The sequence below is a fragment of the Empidonax traillii genome, unplaced genomic scaffold, assembly GCF_003031625.1.
Source record: "Empidonax traillii isolate 1590-97213 ecotype Southwest subspecies unplaced genomic scaffold, ASM303162v1 scaffold1895:size51914, whole genome shotgun sequence".
In the NCBI taxonomy this organism is placed as follows: Eukaryota; Metazoa; Chordata; class Aves; order Passeriformes; family Tyrannidae; genus Empidonax; species Empidonax traillii.
The window spans coordinates 20,637-38,803 of NW_020957088.1; the positions used below are offsets into that span (position 1 = coordinate 20,637).

General features: G+C 46.7%; 1 protein-coding gene across 2 annotated transcripts; it reads right to left on the reverse strand.

Annotated features, from left to right (window-relative positions):
• Positions 1 to 895: 895 nt before the first annotated feature.
• UBE2J2 (ubiquitin conjugating enzyme E2 J2) lies at positions 896 to 4,906 on the reverse strand. Of its 2 annotated transcripts, none has more exons than XM_027908960.1 (7): positions 4,796 to 4,906; positions 3,236 to 3,366; positions 2,978 to 3,018; positions 2,106 to 2,208; positions 1,859 to 1,997; positions 1,411 to 1,491; positions 896 to 1,190 (listed from the first exon to the last, which is right to left on the reverse strand). In XM_027908960.1, the coding sequence occupies exons 2-7, from the start codon at positions 3,364 to 3,366 to the stop codon at positions 906 to 908; spliced, it is 780 nt and encodes a 259-aa protein (XP_027764761.1). In that variant the 5' UTR covers positions 4,796 to 4,906; the 3' UTR covers positions 896 to 905. The 2 variants fall into 2 exon arrangements, with proteins under 2 accessions (XP_027764761.1, XP_027764762.1); XM_027908961.1 differs by lacking the exon at positions 4,796 to 4,906 and adding an exon at positions 4,540 to 4,662.
• Between the last annotated feature and the right edge of the window lie 13,261 nt (positions 4,907 to 18,167).

The following is an 18,167-nucleotide window of genomic DNA, read 5'->3' on the forward strand; positions in this document are numbered from 1 at the left end:
GGGGTTCCCTCAATCCCCACAGCCTAAGGAATGCAGAGATTTTTGGAACACACAGTCAACTCTCTCCATTGGTGGGTGCAGTTTTATTATTGTTTCACCAGTGGCCCCTTGTGATCAGAAGGAACTATTACAACTTTCCAACAGAACATCTCCCAGAATGAAAATCTGTAAGTGAACAAATCCCAAACGACCCTGGATATGGGTAATTCCCACTAGAGGCTGATTCCAAGGCTTTTTTTTTTTTTTCCCCTTGCTGAAGGCCAACAACTGCACTTCTTGTAGCCCAAATAAAACCTTCAGTGACGTTGGGACAATTTAGACAACACATTTAACACACTGTGGTGTTATGTTCCCACTCATCTAATCACTACTGACTAGATATGCAATGATGGTCATTCTAGTTGGAAAAAAAAAAAAAAAAAGAAACCAGCAATTTTCTGTAGCATCAAATGTTCACATTAACCAAACCCTTCCCAAGTCCACGTGGAATCTCTGCTTGAATCACTGAACACCTGGACAGACTCTTCCCTACTGAAAATAAAACGATATGCAGTAAATGGTGGAGTTTTAAAAATTGTACAATGAAGTAAAAAGCCTTATTTGCTCGAGATTTCCCGATTTCCAACGAACAGATGGAGAACTGCTATAAAAAAAAAAAAAATCAAAGCACTAGAAATGTAGTGTCTCATCAATAATGCTTTGACTTGTGTGAGAAACTACCAGAGAGCAGCGAAGTTTCTGCCTAACCAAAACTACTCCAAACTCCCACGAGCCCAGCCAAGGTCTCACCCCCGCCAAAACCAACCTCTCTGCCGGCGTCAAGAGCCAGATGCCCCAAAAAAAGAGTCCCACTCACTCTTGCCAACTAGCGCTACAAATTTGGTCTCGGGGTTTATTTGCTCTCCTCACTCCTGGGCTATGCTCCTCAGCACGTACTTCACTGTGTAGGCAAAGGCCGCGAAGCCGACGATGACAAACAAGTTCGCCAGAGCTCCGCCCAAGAGTCCGTGGTTGCGGTTGGGCTGCTGCAGCCCCGGGGGGTTGGCGGGGGCCAGGGCCACGTGCCCGTTCAGGAGGGGGATCCCGTTCTGGCCGTAGTGAGCGTCCCCGTCGGGCACCACGTCGGGCAGGGGCAGCGAGGGAGGTCTGTTGTTGAGCTCTTCTTGTGCTTTCTGTTTTTGTTTGATCTCCTGGAGGGAGAGAGAGAGAAGAGGCCTGAGTGGTTGGAAGGGAAAGTCGTGGAGCTTTGGGTGTTCTAATGGAGCTTTGGGTGTTCTCAAAGGATTGCAAGTGAAAGCCATGGAGCTTTGGGTGCTCTGAAAGGACTGCAAGTGAGAAGCTGAACAATTAGTCTGCTCCACAGAGAAGCTGAAGAACTCCAAAAAAACCCAAAGTATTGTACTCCCTTACCTCCACCACTTCAGGGAAAAGCTCACAGAAGACTTTGTCTTTTAAGTTAAATGCTAAGCTTTGTGCAGCGAGTTGTCTTTTCTGTGGAGGAAACAAACATTATCAGCAGCTGCACGGAAATTCATTTCCTCCAACTCAACACCTGATTTCCCCCAGGATGGGTGCAAACCACCAGCCCAACTGCTTCCTGTCATTTACAGCATCACACTTGTGAACATTTTTCACTACAACACATCTACAGACATCAATGATGTTCTCAGTTCTTCACCCTGGGCGATTAGGGTTTTGTATCAGCCTGACTGCTTGGCCGACACACCAAGAGGAAGGAAGGAGGAACGAAATCCCAACCACGCTGTTTATTTCTGAGATATCAAAATTCCAGCTGCTGCTGCTGCTGTTTTCCCATTGCCAAAGCCGCCCCAAGGTCCCCCAGCCCCTCTGAACTCACTGTGAACTCAGATGTCTCTATGCTGCCCAGGGTGGGGCCCTTTTCCACCATGAAACTAAGGAGGCCCGTCAGGATCGTGGAGACTGACCAAGCTGGATTCCATGTGTCCGGGTGGAAATCGGTGATGGAAAGACACAACCTTCAAAAACACAGCCAGAGGTTTGGGTTTGCCATTAAAATCAGCACACACATTAGGCACAGTGCTGAAATGGTGTTAATTGCTTAAGTGTTAGAGAAAGGTCCTTACCTTGTGTTACACTTAAACCTTCCATTAGGTGTAATCATATAAATACTAGGAGGTTTAAAAGGGAATTCTCGGGGGAATATTAGTTTCCCATGATAATAGCCACCTGCATTACACAGAGAGAGGAGTTACTTATTTTGCATGAAGATTAAGTCCTAAACTGCTACTCAAAATGGGCCAAATAAACCCCCGGGCTTGTCTCCTTCTCCCCCTCTCACTGAGATCAAACTCTTCACCTTGAGCCTCTAAAACAAGGCAATGATAACCCAAACCTGCACCAGATTGACTCTGGAGGCAATTCTCTCACATTCTCTCTTACAATCAGTTATTTGCTGCTGCCAAGTCTGGAATACACTGAAGAAAAACCAGCCAAAGTGTATTTAATACAATAAACTGGGTTATTTTTTCCAGAAATTTAAGTGCAAACACAACCCTACGAAGAATCCCAATCAAAAAAGCATTTCTGAGAGGCTCCAGGAGACACTGTGACTACAACAGATGAACAAGGCTTTTACACTTCGAGCTTCCTCCATGGAAATTCATAAAGAGAACTGTTATGTCTCAGTTCCCCAAGAACATTTCTGTGCTAACAAAACGGGACTTTTTGAAATTATCTTGCTCACATACTCTCCAAAGTGAGCTGTCTGCTCCAAAACCTAAAGCAATTTAATAGGAAGATCTTTGCCTTCATCTTCACCTCAGTTTTATTTTATTGAACCCCTTGATAACAGACACCTTGACAGCAGCATCACCATCTCTTTCCAACAGGCTTTCCCACAGCTTTGGGACTGCACTGACAGGTTTTGGAGCTGTTCTCAGTAGTTGTGTTTTCCCCATTCAAACCAACATTTAATCCCATTTAATCGAGCTTTTACCTTCATAGGGCGTCATTTCAGGTCCCCTCACAACGTAGTGCCTGGGAAAAGAAGGGAATGGGAAACACTGTGGATCCAGCACACAATCAGCCCCCAGTATCCCTAAAAAAACCCAAGGATCTAATCATTCAGCCCAAGTTTCCTCCTCCACCTCCCCACACCGAGAGTCCCACACTGAGGAGCGAAGGAGCAGGACTTGATGACCTGGAAAATCTTGTTCTCTCCACGAGCGATCCCAATCCTGATTCCCACTCTTACCATTCGAGGATATTGGATGGGAGGGGCTCTGCACAGATGTAAGGCACTGGGTCTTTCTTAATTCTCAGGTAGTCTTGTTTAAGTCTCTGGGTCGCTGTGGTTGGTGCTCTCTTGTTACTGTTGTTGCTCATCTAATTAAAAAAAAATATAAAAATGCAGTATTAACAGACAAAGAGCTGCAGTAACTCACGGGACACTGCTTTTTGCACAGTCCACTTTATATTTAAAATATAAATTGAACTACCTTCACTTTTTTAAGTGGCAAGTTCTTCACTAACACAGTCCCAAGAGACATCTGTACTGGATGATCCTTCTATATTCTAAAGGTCTCTTTGAGTAACTAATCTTCCCTGTTCAGCTTTGATACCTATTCCACAAATTTACCCATATTTTAAATTCACCTGGTGTTTCTAGACATCCAGTTATCTAAAAAAAACCAAAATAATCTCATTGCTGACTTGAAGTGAATGACTTGGAATTAAATCTGCTGCCTGCTAAGGCCTGAATATCCAGAAGGGAACTCCTGAGCCTGATTATTCTCATCCAGAGAAATAAAATCCCATCCAAAGGGAGACAAGTCAGGGTGAGGGGAGGAAATTCCACGGGGTTTGCAAGACAAAGAAAAAATTAGCCCTTATAAAGCACCTACAGAACACACTAATTAAGAACTGCTGTTTAACTCACTTTCCTCTAAGAAGTTGAGGGAATTACTTGGCTTCAAACACAGAATAAAAAGGAAAGATTTTACAAACAGCTCGTATAAAGAGACAAGACAATGCCCACAATATGGCATGAAATACATATTAAATTCCTACAACCCCTTCTATTCCTTCTCTACAAACAAGCAGCCAAGTAAGATTTATTAAAGAAATAACATTTAAACCACGAGCAACAGTTGTATGGGGTCAAATATTCCACTCTCCTCAGAATAAACCCGTTTAACCTGCCTTTTGTCAGAACTGCTGTAAATCAATGCTTAAAACATAAGAGGTTTCTTTTTGAAGCCACACCTCTCGAAATCATAAAATTCAGATTTTTTTTTTCCCCAGAGAAGCCAGCTTTGACTTTGAAATATGAATTTATTAATATCTTTTTATTCCGACTCGACTATTTCCTCTGACGTTTTCCAGTAATAAACCGAAGTAGCAGTGGCAATAATAATTTGAAATAAGCCCTCAGTACGTGATAACAATATTCATAATAATTTGAAATAAGCCCTCAGTACGTGCTGCGAAAACGCAAACCGAAACATTTTAACGCTTCAAGTGCGGTCCCTGGGATTCGAACGCGCCTCAAAGCCTTACCTGGAAGAGATATTTGGATCTTAAACACGGAAAATAAAAGGGCTGCGACCGCAAAGGCGATTTCTCACCTGGGCAACACAGCGGGACCGGGAGAAGCGAAGAAGGAAAGAAGACAAGGGGGGGAAAGGCAGGGACGGAGGGAGAGGAGGAGGGAGGGATGGAGGGAGAAGGCGGAAGAGGGACTGAGGGACAGACAGAGGCAGGGGGGGAAGAGGCAGCCGGCCGGCCAGTCCCGCCGGGGGCAGCCCCCGCTCACCTCTCCGTGCCCGCCAGGCCCCGGGCGGCCCCTCCAGCCGGCGGGCGGAGGGCGGGACGCGGGCGGAGAGCGGACGGGCCGCGATGGCGGCGGGGCGGGCAGGGCCGGCCGGGGTCCCCTCACGGCTCCCAGCCAAGATGGCGGCGCGGGCGGCGCTTCCGGGAAGGAGCCGGGGGCGCGCGGCCCCTTCCGCTTCCCGGGGCCGCCATGGCGGGTGTGGGGCCGTGAGGGGAGCCCGGCGTGGGCACGGCCCGAACCCCGCTCAAAGTCGCACGATCGCAGAATATCCTGAGTCAGGAGAGACCCTCAAGGCTCACAGTCCAACCCCCTGGCCCCGCACGGGGCTCCCCAGCAGTCCCACCCTGCCCGCTGAGGGCGTTGTCCGAGCGCCCCCTGAGCTCTGGCAGCCCCGGGGGCCGCGAGAAAGCCAATCGCGGTTGAATAAATAGCGATAATAAAACGTTGCCCCGTGTGCTTAGACGTGGCTGTTCCCTTACAGCTTTTTAGAATCGGGGTATCCCGAGCGGGGAGGGAGCCCCCGAGGAGCATCGAGGGCCAGCTCGGTGTTGTACTTGGGAGGGATTGTGGCATTGTCTGATCTTTGTTTTTCCTGAGGAATTGGCCATATGTGGCTTTGTTTGTTTGTTTTTGTTATAAATATGAATGTTTCCCTCGATTTCCCAGTGTGTGTAAAGTGAAGGATGGAAAGGGATTGTTCACAAGAGCATGTAGTGCCAGGACAAGGGGGACCGGCTTCAAACTGACAGAGAACGGGATTAAATGGAATATTAGGAAGAAATTCCTCCTTATGAGAGTGGGGAGGCCCTGGCACAGGTTGCCCAGAGGAGCTGTGGATGCTCCATCCCTGGAAGTGTCCAAGGCCAGGTTGGACGGGGCTTGGAACACCCTGGCCTGGTGGAAGGTGTCCCTGCACATGGCAGGGGGTTGGAAATGGATGGGCTTTTTTTTTTCCCCTGCAAAAATAAATAAAAAAAAATATAAATAAAAAGAGCAGGATTTTTCTTACTGCTCCAAAAAATGCAGGCATTTCCCATATGAATAGTTCCTGCAGTGCTCGAGCACTCCCAGGTACCCAACAGAGGGCACTGGTAGCCCGTATAATAAAAAGTTCTTGGTTAATAGAACTGGTTTCAGTCCCCAAATCTGTTGTTTAGATTTGCTCTCCTGCCATGGGTTTGGGGAGGTTGAAGCAACAGCAAGAAGGAAAAATAAATAAATGGCTGTGATGTCATTACCCGTAAGTGAAAATCGAGATTGAAAGTGTGCATACATTTTAAAGGTTTCGGTTTCTTTCTACAGTTAGGACTGGAAAATATCGTGTCCTCAGACATCTTGCTCAAGCATGTCTGTTTAATTTTAGTGGGATAATATATTTAGTTAATTTGGTTGATAAATTCAGGGTCAGGTTGGACAGAGCTCGGAGTAACCTGGTCTAGTGGAAGGTGGTAGGTCCCTCCCAACTCAAACCATGCTGTGATTCTGTGAATTTAGGATTTTCAGTTTGCTGAGGGCTGTAAAAAAAAAAAAATAATTTCATAGTGGTTTCATTTTGAATGTCTCCCATTTTCCATGATTCTCTCAGACTTCAGTCACAATAACGGGATATTTCATACACAGTGTTCACAAGTCCCACCTGTGGCTACATCATTTGATTAAGTGAAGTTTATCAAACCAAATCCTTTTCTTTGAGCTGTTTTGACTTTGAAGCCATGAAATGTTTCAAGGAAAAATGTTTTGCTTCAAAACCAGAAGCAACAGTTGATCTGTTTTGGTTTAATCTCTTACACTGATTCATTCTCATATCTAATCTGACCTCACAGTTTACAAATATTCTGCAGAACAGGAGGAAGTCTTTAATTTAAATTATTATTATTATTATACTTTGAGATTTAAAGCACTGTATAAAACAAGGTATTGTTGGAATGTTCTATTAGCCTCCATGTATTTCACCCAATAAATTCCCCAGGGCAGCTCATGCAGGATAACACAGACTAATTTTATACCCTTTGACCCGAGGACCTGTTTTTTCCTCAGCTAAACCATTTTGTTTATTTTGTGTGTCTGTGTTTAACACAGGAATTCCTACTAAGTCTGCAAATATGAGAAACGTGAACCTGGAGACTGAAGCAAAGGATGCTGGAGGGATTCCAGAGCTCCCACTTCCACCTCTGGCATTGTCCCTAATATTCCCCGAGCCCAGAGTGTTTCCTGCACCATGTGTGTTGTCATCAACATTCCATTAATCCCTCTGGTATGTTCTTCTCCACACTAATGACAGCGTGGAATGAGACTTTGCTCTCACAGTAGTTTCTTTCTTCCCAGTTGTTTTCCAACATGCAAATGAATCACACTCTAGACCTTCCTCTCTGGGAAGTGTCTTTGGGGTGCTGTTGTCGTGTCTTGAAGGCATGTTTAAAACCTGGCCTGGGGAAGCCACCAGAAGTTCCATATTTATGTTCTTAAATCATGAGGTGCTCCAAGGAAATAAGTGCATACCGTTGAATTGACTTGGAAGGTGATTAACTGCAGCACAGAGACAAGGGAGGCAGTTCTCTATCTCGTAAAGTTGTTTTTTTAATTGGATATGATGCCTGTCAGCAGGATCACGTGGGTGGTTGCAGGAACATGAAAACATCTTTACATGCTTGTGAACACGGACCTTTGTATTATTGTTCACAAACCCATAACTGCCTGACCTTTGCACTGCAGAAAGTTTCCCTTTAATTGCCACTGTAATAAAATCATTGCAGGTTTTCAGGACAGGTGCGAAGAAGAGGAATCAGAATTTCGTTTCGTGTGTGGTTTCTGTCCACAGAACAGGATCAGAGTCCTATTTTTGGGTGCCTTTGGTAAGTCCTTGGCTGCAGCATCTGCATCAGATGAAGGCAGAGCTTCATGCCCCACTCCACACGTGCAGTCACATCAGGATTCTGAGGCTGACCTTGGTGGGTGAAGAAATAATTGGGGAAAGAAAATGCAGCCTGATCAAATAAGATCTGCTGGTCTTATTTGCTGTCTGAAGCCACCACAGAAACATTTGGGAGGTGCCAAGGCAGAACTTTCTCGCTGTGAAGAGCATCCTGCCTACAAGCAGGAAGAAATCCTTGCCCAGTGAATAAATGCAGGAGCATTGTGTGGTCTCTCATGCCTGACAACCTCCTGGAACAGGGAATTCCTCAGGGAATTGAAGGTGCCAGACAAATCCTGCCCTCAAATACATCCAGGAGGCAGAGCAAGCCAAAGCCACGGGGCTCAGTAAAGGAGGAGGTCTGGGAGTGCTACCCCAGGCAGGGGTGGAGGTTGCTGAAGTTGGACAGAGGGAAAGGGGCTTGGATGGAACACAGAAGGAGAGAAGAAATTGGGGGGAAAACAAATCCTCCAGGGCCTCAGAGCAAAGGGGACGTGGTGACCTTGATCCAAATGGGCTGGGAGATAAGTCAGGCACGGGACTGAACCTTTGCAGAGCCACAGGGAAGGAAAGAATGAATCTTTAGGATGTTGTGAAGGAAGAACAATCACCTTGAAGGATTTATCCCGTGAGTAAGAGGTGATTTAGCTGAGGAAGCCACAGAGACATCTCCTCTCATTGGGCAAGGGAGCAGCATTTATGAGCCTTGCTGTTGTCAGTGTTTCCACGGCTGCAGGTTGCTCAGTGATGCTGGAGGAGCCATTTTTCATTTATGCTGCATAAAAACCTGTGCCAGACACTGAGAGGCCTTTGTAGGATTTTGGGTTGTACAGTGGCTGCCCCATCCCTGGGAGTGTCCAGGGCCAGGTTGGACGGGGTGTCCCTGCCCGTGGCAGGGGGGTGAGATGAGAGGAGATGAGATGAGCTTTAAGGTCCCTTCCAACCCAACCATTCCATGAGTTTATAGTGACTCTCCATCCCTGGTACCTGGATGAGCTGCAGTTGTACCCACCTGTGTGCAGGCGAGAGCAGAGACACCGAGGAGCTGAATCCCCATCCCAAGGTCATGTTTGCCCTGACCTATCCCACATTTTCCACTCTCTGAGCTGGCATTCCACCCAAGGGACATCCTCGACCAATAAACCTTCCGAGACCTCTCTGGGAGAGTCCAGAACATGAATACAAATGTCCTGGCCAGATTTAGTTCAAGTAATTATATCCTGCCTCCCTGAACTGCCTTCCAGTTTCAAGTGCACGTGAGATGCATCACTTCCAGGTCTAAACTATGAGCAATGGCATTTGCATTAAAGCATCTCGATGCTTTCCCATCCAAAAGTAGTGCCATTTCCTTGATGGATTTTTTTTTGTGTGTTGGTTTTCTCATAAAGTGCTGCTAAGTTGGCTCTCTTTTAATCTTTGCCCAAAAAGGCAATTTAGAGGTGTTTTCTATTTATTTCTCTTCCTTGTTTTTGGCTCTTTTATCCTCCTTTTATTGCTTTACCACACTGGGTAATTTTCCTGCAGCGATCCTTTTGGCACTAGAATGCACATTTATTTCGTAGCATTACAGAAACACAGCATACATATTATTTTCTAGTAGAACTGTAGTAATTTCTAGAATCCCCCAACCCCTCTGATTCTGTGGGAAGCTGATCCCTGTTATTTTTCTTAATGGGAACTGTTAAGCTGTTCATGAACAGCTTCACGTGGGTGATCACCTCGAGCTTCAGAGGAGGGCTCTGATGGTTCTTGAGTCTCGCTGATTCATCCATCACCGATCACGAGGAAATTATTCAATTGTTTTGAAGCTCCCCTTTTTCTCCCCTGCCTAAAGAAGGGATAATGTGATTTGGGTGGCTTTGCTGGGAGCGTGCACGCTTAATCACTCGGTGTCACCAAGTTGGAGCTCTCTGGGCCAAAGGTTCCCTCCCCATCAGCAAGTGTCAAACATGAGTCACAACCTTTGTTTTCCATCATCGCTGCTGTGATGATAACAATCAATGTTGTTGGTTTATGGGACAGATTAATATTTCCAGGCAGCCCCATCACTGTGATTTACTTCATTTTCTCGGGGTGGGGGAGGCAGCAGGCCTGAGGTGAGGCAGATCAAATGCCAGGTGATTTAACCTAAGCACTCCTAAATCCCTGGTAAACTTGCTGAAAGCAGAGTTTGGTTTGAGTCAAAAAGTGCCTTTGATTTCCTCTCCTGGCTCAGGTGGGGTGTGACCCGCTTTGGGATGACTGACAAGGAGATAGGATGACAGAGGAAATAACCTTGTCCTCTTCTTCCTGACTCAGAAAGAGGAAAGGTCAGCCCTCTTCCTTATTTATCCCACCAGGATCCATTCCCAGCTGCCTCCATCCTGCCTTTCCCAGAGGATAATTGGAGCACAGCCCTCCGTGGCCTTGCAATGACATCACCTGCAGCGGCACAGACAGCTGGGCTGACGTACCTTTGTCCTCACTTTCCCCCGGGAGCCTTTCACTGCTTCCACGTGCTCTCCCCTGGGATTTGCCATTTGTGTGATTACACTGCTCCTCACGTCCCCAGTGCCTGGCATTAGGACCTGATTAAGCCATTACCTTGCAGATGGATGGATGGATCCCTTCAAAAGCCATTATAATGGCTGTGGTTTCTTTATTGCCAAACTTCCTTTAAAGGCAGGTAATCCAGGCTCCATCTCTCCAGAGGAGCATTCTTCCCAGGCACCAGCTGCAATTCTGTGGCAGGTTTTTGTGACTAAATCTGTTTTCTTATTTGTTTAAAATAGAATTATTATGGAAGCGGAAGAGGAAGAGTTTAGTGGGAAGATCCTGGCTGAGCTGAGCAGTGGTTTGTTTCCCTCACAAAATGAGCCTCACTGAACGGTCTGTTTGCTCCATTTGTGTGACAAATATGCCCCTGCCTTGACCTAAAGGAATCATTTCCAGTGCTGACAGGAGAAATTGAGCTGCAGTGATAAAATATTGCCTTTGTAGAGCTTGCTAAGAAACACAGATTGGCTGCTAAACTCAACCTGAGCTGCAAATCCTCCTCCTGGTCTGGTTTGTTTGTTTGTTTGTTTCCTTTCTGGCCATTGAATGCCACCAGAATTCTTGGATCAGAGTCCAGAAGCATGTCCAGTCTGTTTTTCCAGCCAGGCTCTGATCAGTCCAGGTGTAGATAAACAATTCCCTTCTGATGCAAGGTTTTTGGAGAGGCTGCAGCCTTGCAGGAAGACCCAGCTTTGGAGAAGAAGAGAGAAGGTTTTGGAACTATTTTTGGAGCTGTTGGTACAAATGATGCTCAGAATTTGCCAGCGCAGTCTCTGGGGCAATTTAATAATAAATATATATCACAAATAATATCAGAAATAAGAGCAAGGCAGCACTGTAAGTCCTTGTGTGAGGAGCGAATGAATTCTCTCCAAGAGGAGAGAGAATTCGAGGAAAAAATCTCAGCCCTCATGATGAGCATTCACTTCTGGAGGCAGATTCAGTGGCTTGCATGGAAAACACAAATTACACGTGCTCCTGATCTGCAGATCTCTGACAAGGAGGCCTAGAAGTGAAAATAATCTCCAGATCTGCTCCTGCCCTGCTGAGGAAGTGAGAAGAAAGTCTGTGACATTAAGCAATGGGCATTGCAAGGAGGTGGTTGAAAAGCCAAAGGCCAAAATATTTGGCATCTGATGCACCAGCACCCCTTGCACGTGCTGGGGTTTCTCTGCAGGGCTGCAAAATGCACCAAGAATTCCCCCCCTGACACAGGAGTAGGTGCTGATCACCTCCAGGTGTGAGATGAGATCTAGGAATATCTCATAAAAACATATTTTTAAGTGCTGCAGGATGACTCTAACCTGCCCTGGTGCAATTAAGGAGCAGTATCGCAGCACTACTCATCGTGGTGCTTACAGGGCAGTGACATCACCAGGGCTTTATACAAACACCAATTAACCCTCTGGACAATGTGTCATTAGGGCTGTTTCACAGGTGAAGCAACAGAGAGACAGAAAGAAAGATTTCTCCAAGGTTACACAGCGAGGGAAGAGAGAAGTTTAGGAGTTTAAGGCTTCCAAGTTGGGTTTTTTTTTTCTCCTGATGAAGAATCCCTGGGAACATCCCTAGGCCAGTTTGGGCTCCTTCTGGTTACAAACCATTCCTGGTCCGTAACTCCTGGGGGTTATTTGGGGACTCCTTTGGAGGGTTTCTGTTACTGCTGAGCAGACAGGTCAGGCCAGGAATATTTGTGCTGTTCAGGTGGGCTGTTCACTCCATGTGGGTTGTTGAAGTCACCTGGCAGCGTTTCTGACCAGTAAAGATTTTTGGGGGCGTGAAAAAAAAATGAAACCCAAGTGATTAATAGCAAATCTCGGAGTTTACAGGCTGAGTGTGGTGCTTTGCATGCAAATAAACACACCCCAAACATCAGGGCAAACCCAGCCCCCAAGCACAGGGACATTTGTGGGTCCTCCAAGTAATTTCTGCAAGTTTGAATGAATCTAAAATAAATCATATTTGCTGTCCTTACACTGGATCACCTCTGGCATCATATAAAGGCTACAGAACGGTCTCTTTTTTGAAGCCAGGTCTTCTCTTGGGCCACAGCACTTCCCTGAGGGTTCACCTGCAGTTCAGGGAATTATCACTGTGCCTTTTTAAGTGTTTAAGTTGGGGCTTTTTAAAGTACAGAACTGTTTGTTTGCAATTCCTGACTCAGGGCACCCACCGAGCCGTCCTGCGAGAAGGTGAAGAAACCCTGAAACAGAGGATGCTGCTGGAAAACCCAGGACTGCAGGTGAATTTATCCCAAAAAAGCATCCATTTAGAGAGGCCTGGCAGCTGACACAGCCACTTATGTAATAGGCAGTTTCAATTACTGATTTGCTAATGACTGTTTTGCCCTTGCGCAGTTTGTTCCCGGTTTCTTCATTCCCTCCTTCCTTCACTGCCACACCGTGGTGCCTCTTCCTCTTGTTGACATCTGTTCCAGTTCCCAATAGGAAAAGCTGAAGTTGCTGGATTGATTATCCCCTGGGAATTTGCTGCCAGGCCCTGGGAGCCAGGAGGAGACCTGCCTGGCCGTTGCCAGTAGACAAGGAGCCACGAGAACCATCTGCCTCAATTTCCCAGGAGCTTGGAAATCCGCTTGGGGAAGGTTTTGGCTTCGTTTGCGCCGGAGTGATGGTATCTGTGAGCCCAGCATGGTTGCATCTGGCATGTCCACAGAGCAAGAAGGCTTTGCTGGTGTTCTCCGACCTCTGCCAGGCCTGAGTGCCTCAGCATTCCCACAGATCCTGCATCTGAGCTGGAGGAGGAGGATCAGAAAAGCACCCACCAGCCAGTGGGGTGTCACCAGGCTGGGAATCTCTGAGGGGTGACAGGTCTGAAGTGGGGGCACGGCATCCATGGAGAAGACCCCGTGACTGAAGGAACCAGCTCAGAGAACAGGAAGAGAAAGACAAAAAAAAAAAAAAAAAAAAAAAAAAAAAAAAAAAAAAAAAAAAAAAAAAAAAAAAAAAAAAAAAAAAAAAAAAAAAAAAAAAAAAAAAAGCAGGTGTTATCCCAGAGGGATGACAGGAGCAGCCCCAGACATCTTACTCAGAGAGGTGAGTGAGTGGAAATGAATGCTGGGTCATCCTTGGGAGCCAGCAGGGCTTTGGTGCTGAGCCTGGATTTTAACCCTCTGCTGGAGGCTGGACCAGGGGCAGGGCTGACGTGGGGCCTCTGCAGAGCAGGGCTGTAATTAAGGAATATTCCAGTGGCTGGTGAGTAGCAGAACATGCATGTGCTCCTTGCTGGGGCTGCTGGGCTTCCCAGGGATGTGCTGGAGAGCTTTAGTCTTCCCAACTCCGGCAGTGCTGGGGATAAAAACATGGCACAGGGAGCCCAGCACAGGTTAAGGAGTGTTTACCTACTGCCTGGAGCAGGTTTGGCAGCATTTGGAGCTGCTTTGGCAAAGGGACCTGGAGATGCAGCAGCACTGCCCTGTTTCTGCAGACACAGCTCAGTGGGGTTGCCAGACAGAGACCCCCCAGCCGTGGCTCAAAGCATCACCCAGGCAAAGCAATTAATACTGGGATTCCCAGAAGGAATTTTGGTGAGCAGAGCCTCCACACAGCTCCCAGGAGATGAGCAAACCACCTGAAAAGCAGAGTCAGTTCGGGAGCACTTAGGGCAGGATCAGAATTAGGCGTGAAGCAACATCTGGATGCTCTCCAGGGCAGGGACTGCCTTTGTTCTGCCTCTTGAACAGACTTGAATTCTGGTTTGAAAAGATGACAAAGTGGTTTGGGATAGTAAGAACCGGGGGGGAAATGGAGGAGGCAGAGCCTGCTGCGTGCCATGCACAGCACAGCCAACCAGCAAATGCAAGGAGGAATCACTGGGAGGCTCCTTTTCCCCCCTCCTCTCCCAGAGAAGTTTGTCTGGCTTGGAGTGGGAGGAGGAGCAGACTGGCTTGTCCAGTGGCCATGAAGAAAGGGCTGTGAGGGAGGTCCCACTAAACCAGAGCCAGGCAGCACTGGCTTCAGAGAGGAAAACTGGGCTGCTGTCCTGTGGGACGAGAGAAAAAATGTGGGAGGAAGGTTTTGACGGAGCAACCTGGAGCATTCCAGGAGGATAAAGGCCATTCACACAGGAACAAGTGAGGAGAGGAAGGCAAGATTTGCTAAAAACCGAGATGAAACCACAGATCTGCAAAGCCAGTGAAAGCAGGAGGGTGCAGGATCTGCTCCATGTCCCTTCCACTGCTGGAGCAAGTGGGTGCCAAGGGCTGCTTTTCTCAGCTCACAAAGCTGGAGAACCACCTAGAGGAAAAAGGGAATGTCTGGAAGACAGAGGTGAGCTGAGGGATAATAGAAAGACTAATGAAACACTTAAGTGTGAGAGAGCACGAGAATATGGAACAAATGCAGCCAGGGAGAAAGTTAATACCGAGGACACTTGGGGTGGTTAGTGGACAGCAAATTACAGGGGAGCCTGCAGTGTGGTGTGGCCCAGGGAAAGCTGCTGGAAGGGGGGGGATTTCACAGCTCACTTCAGTTTTGCTCCTTTGGTTTGGGCCCCTCAGTGCAACCAATGACCAGCCAGCTGGGAAAGTCCCGGGAAGGAGGAGCTGCAGTGAGTTCTGGTGGGATCTGCATCCCCCTGCCCACCTCCCTGCCACCCAGAGCTCTCACAGACCCTGAGACACCTCATTTTGGATGTTTACAGTGACACTGGGACAAAATATGAACATCTGAGCTCTAGAGCTCCAGGCACAGCTGGAGGTCATCACTGAGCATCTCCAGTTTCATCTCCGACTCTTTTCTCTCAAGCCCCTACAGGGAGCGAAAGGTTTCTCCCATGCACCAGCTGCAAGGAGTTATTCAAGGACAGACCAACTGATCATTAGATTTCCATAATTGCCTGAGTCCATTCCCCAAGGAACATTAGCTCAGTGAGTGACTTTTGCCCTTGGGAAGTGGCTGAAGTCTCCTCTCTGCCTGCAGGACACGCCAGGCCTCTCCTCTTGCTCTGCGCTATGATGATGTGAGACAGGCACGTGTTCAAGGGCATCTTCGTACCCTCTGATATTTATTTGTATTTTAGCAGTCTGTGAAATAGGTGGAAATCATCTTATCATCCATATATATATATATATATATATATATAATAACGAGAGCTGGTAGAGAGACAAGGGCCAAGGGTGGATTTTGGGCAGCCCTTACAACATGTGAAAGCCATGTACAAGCTCACAAGCAAAATGACAGGAATTCCTTATTTTCTTTACCTTTGTGAATTAAGTGGGATGATTCCAGTCATACCAACAGGAGCATCAATATTCCATTAATAATACCCACCATCCAATGAACTAGAATACTAGTATTTCGTTAATATTAACATCCACAATTGAATTAATGCCAACCATTAAGAACATCAAATGGGAAGCAGCATTCTGTGTGTAACATGTCCAGAGGGTGTGTTCAACCAGTGACATTTGCTGCTGCTGCTGCTGCTGCACAGGCAACTGCACTCACTCCTTCCCTCCCCCCCACTACGACAAGCACTAATCAACATTTTCTGCCTTACCCAGAATAATTAGAGCCCAAAGGACTTTCTTCAGGGGTGTTATCTCCATAATCTGCGTTTTGAAAGGAAGGACAAGTTTTTAAACAGAGAAAGACTTTTCTTCCCTCCCCCCCCCCCCAAATTTCTCCTCCCAGTTGGGGCTCCAGGATGGCAAATGAGCAGCTGCCAGTGGGACTGGTGTCCTCTGCTTATCCAGTTCTTCCCCCATTTCCTGCAGGAAAAAGTCCTGGCTGGCTCAGAAGGGCTTGTTGGGATGTGTTGCCAGAGAATCTCCTCACCAGGGCCTGCAGCCATAATGAGGCAACAAGAAGTTGTCTTGTGTCTTGTCGGTTGTGCAAGCATTTCATTGTCAAGGATTTATTGTTTGCCATTTTCTGTTGCACAATAGAAAATGAGGAGAGAAGGAAGGGCGGGGGACAAAGGCATGGACGTGACAGAATTAGGTTTGCTGTGTCCTGGGGTTTTTTTTAATGAGAATTTAAATAATTACTTCATCAGCCAGTGACTACAGGTGACTGTAGCTGTTCGCTCAAGAGCCGACTGCATTTATTTTTTAATCAAAAGTGTCATTTTTACACTCCAAAATACTGGCTTTGTAAAAAAATCTAAACCATGTTCCATACATGTTTTGTGGCATTTCCTGTTAATACCAAAGATAAAGGGGGTAGAACCCAGTAAAAAACAACTGGTTAAGAGGATTCACATCTTTCGGAATAACCATTTAAAATTTTGAGATGAACATTCTACATGTTTTGGGTTTCTAAAACAACACCATCTTTGCTCCTTTTGCTGATTTTGGAGATTTTTTTTTTTCTTTGGTAACTGATGGTCTCTGGTATCTTTCTGGATCTTTAATTTATTAAGCTCCTGAGTAAATCTACGTTGTTCGAAGTGTAAATGGGATTGCAATCAGTCCAGATCAGAAGAGTCCTTTCTCAAGGAATTTCAATCTTATTTCACAACTTCCAGTGTGAGACAAAATCCACTTCTGGACGGATTTGGAAGGCAGGCAGGGGCTCTGTATCCAGAGTATTAATATTTCCTTATCACAAGCTGCTCCCAAACCCCCTGCAGAGCTGTTTTCCCGGCGGGAATGTGTCAGAACTAATCAATCCGAGGGGCTTTGAGCTCCCTCAGAGTCCTGAATCCCCTTCTGCACCATTTCTACGAGTCTTAGCTAAGCAGAGTTACAAAACCAGGCTGTCCTGTCTTAAACCAGCGTGGTCCACTACGTCTATTCCCAGGGGATAGACGGAATTCCGATGGGGATGGGGGAGCCCCCGAGGGACCAGCAGTGTCCTCGGAGAAGCAGGAAGAAAATCCACGGCCACGTGCTGCCCTGGACTGAGTGGGTGCTCCCTTAGATTGCACTCAGGTATGCAATTCCTCAAGCACACCTGTGGAAACCTTAATGGCTCCAATTACCCCCTGGCATCGTGAGAGGCTCCGGAAACCACGGGAAGGAGGCAGGAAGGAGCTGCTTCCTCCATGGGAAAGTCCAGAGTGGAAAGAACCTTGTGGTTATTTCCTTGGATATTTGCAGGAATTACAGCTGCAAAGCCATTCTAATAATTGTGGGGGGGAGATTGGGGGATTAAAAAAAAAGATGAACACACCACCAGCACTCAACCCAACTTTAACTCCAGCGTAACCTTCGTGTTAACTTGTTTGTCCAGTTTATTCACTTCCTATTATTCCCTGGATCATGCTTTGAATAATTTCCATGATCTGTTTGTTAAGTCCTGCCCCTTTTGATGTCATCAATTCGATCCATATAGGCTGGACAGCTCCCAATGTATATTCACTTAGAAATCGGGGAGCTTTGGACCAGGACTCATCATCTTCTTCTGCTCAGGATAAAAGCCCAGGGCTGAGTTTAGTGGCTTCTCTAAACACTCAAAGATAGAATTTCTGCCAAGGTACAGTTGGGGGGGGAGGGGTGTAATCTGTGTGTTTTGCTGTTTATTTCTGTATATCTGTGCTCCATCTGTGGCTGGGGACACCCGTGGGTAAATATTTCCCTCCGTGACATTAACCTGTGTTTGCTGTGATGATCCAGGAGTTTTCTTTACCGCTGATTTCTTATAACCTGCAGCCTTTTCCAGGCACTTCCCACGGGCAGGACAGGCAGCTGGTTTTGTTGGATCCCAATTGCTGTGTTCAATAAATTAGTGGTGGGGTAATTTAGTGGTGGAGAGGATCGTGCTGCTGCCACTGCACACGTGTGCTCTGAAAGATCCCCTCTGGGTTGTTCTGCGTGCTCATATGTTTGGGTTTTTTCATTCCAGTTATTTTAAGAATGCAGATTTGATTGGGGTGAACTGGCCATGGCTTTAAAAGCTCAGCTTTAGAATGTAGGCTGTCTCTGAAAGCCAGGGCTTGACCCTTTAG

Excerpts from the sequence above, each read along its gene's own strand:
- UBE2J2 (XM_027908960.1), bottom strand. The coding sequence starts at position 3,366 with ATGAGCAACAACAGTAACAAGAGAGCACCAACCACAGCGACCCAGAGA. Across the intron at positions 3,019-3,235 it reads CCATCCAATATCCTCGAATG|GCACTACGTTGTGAGGGGAC; the intron begins GTAAGAGTGGGA and ends TTCTTTTCCCAG. Across the intron at positions 1,492-1,858 it reads TAGAGACATCTGAGTTCACA|AAAAGACAACTCGCTGCACA; the intron begins GTGAGTTCAGAG and ends TTTCCTCCACAG.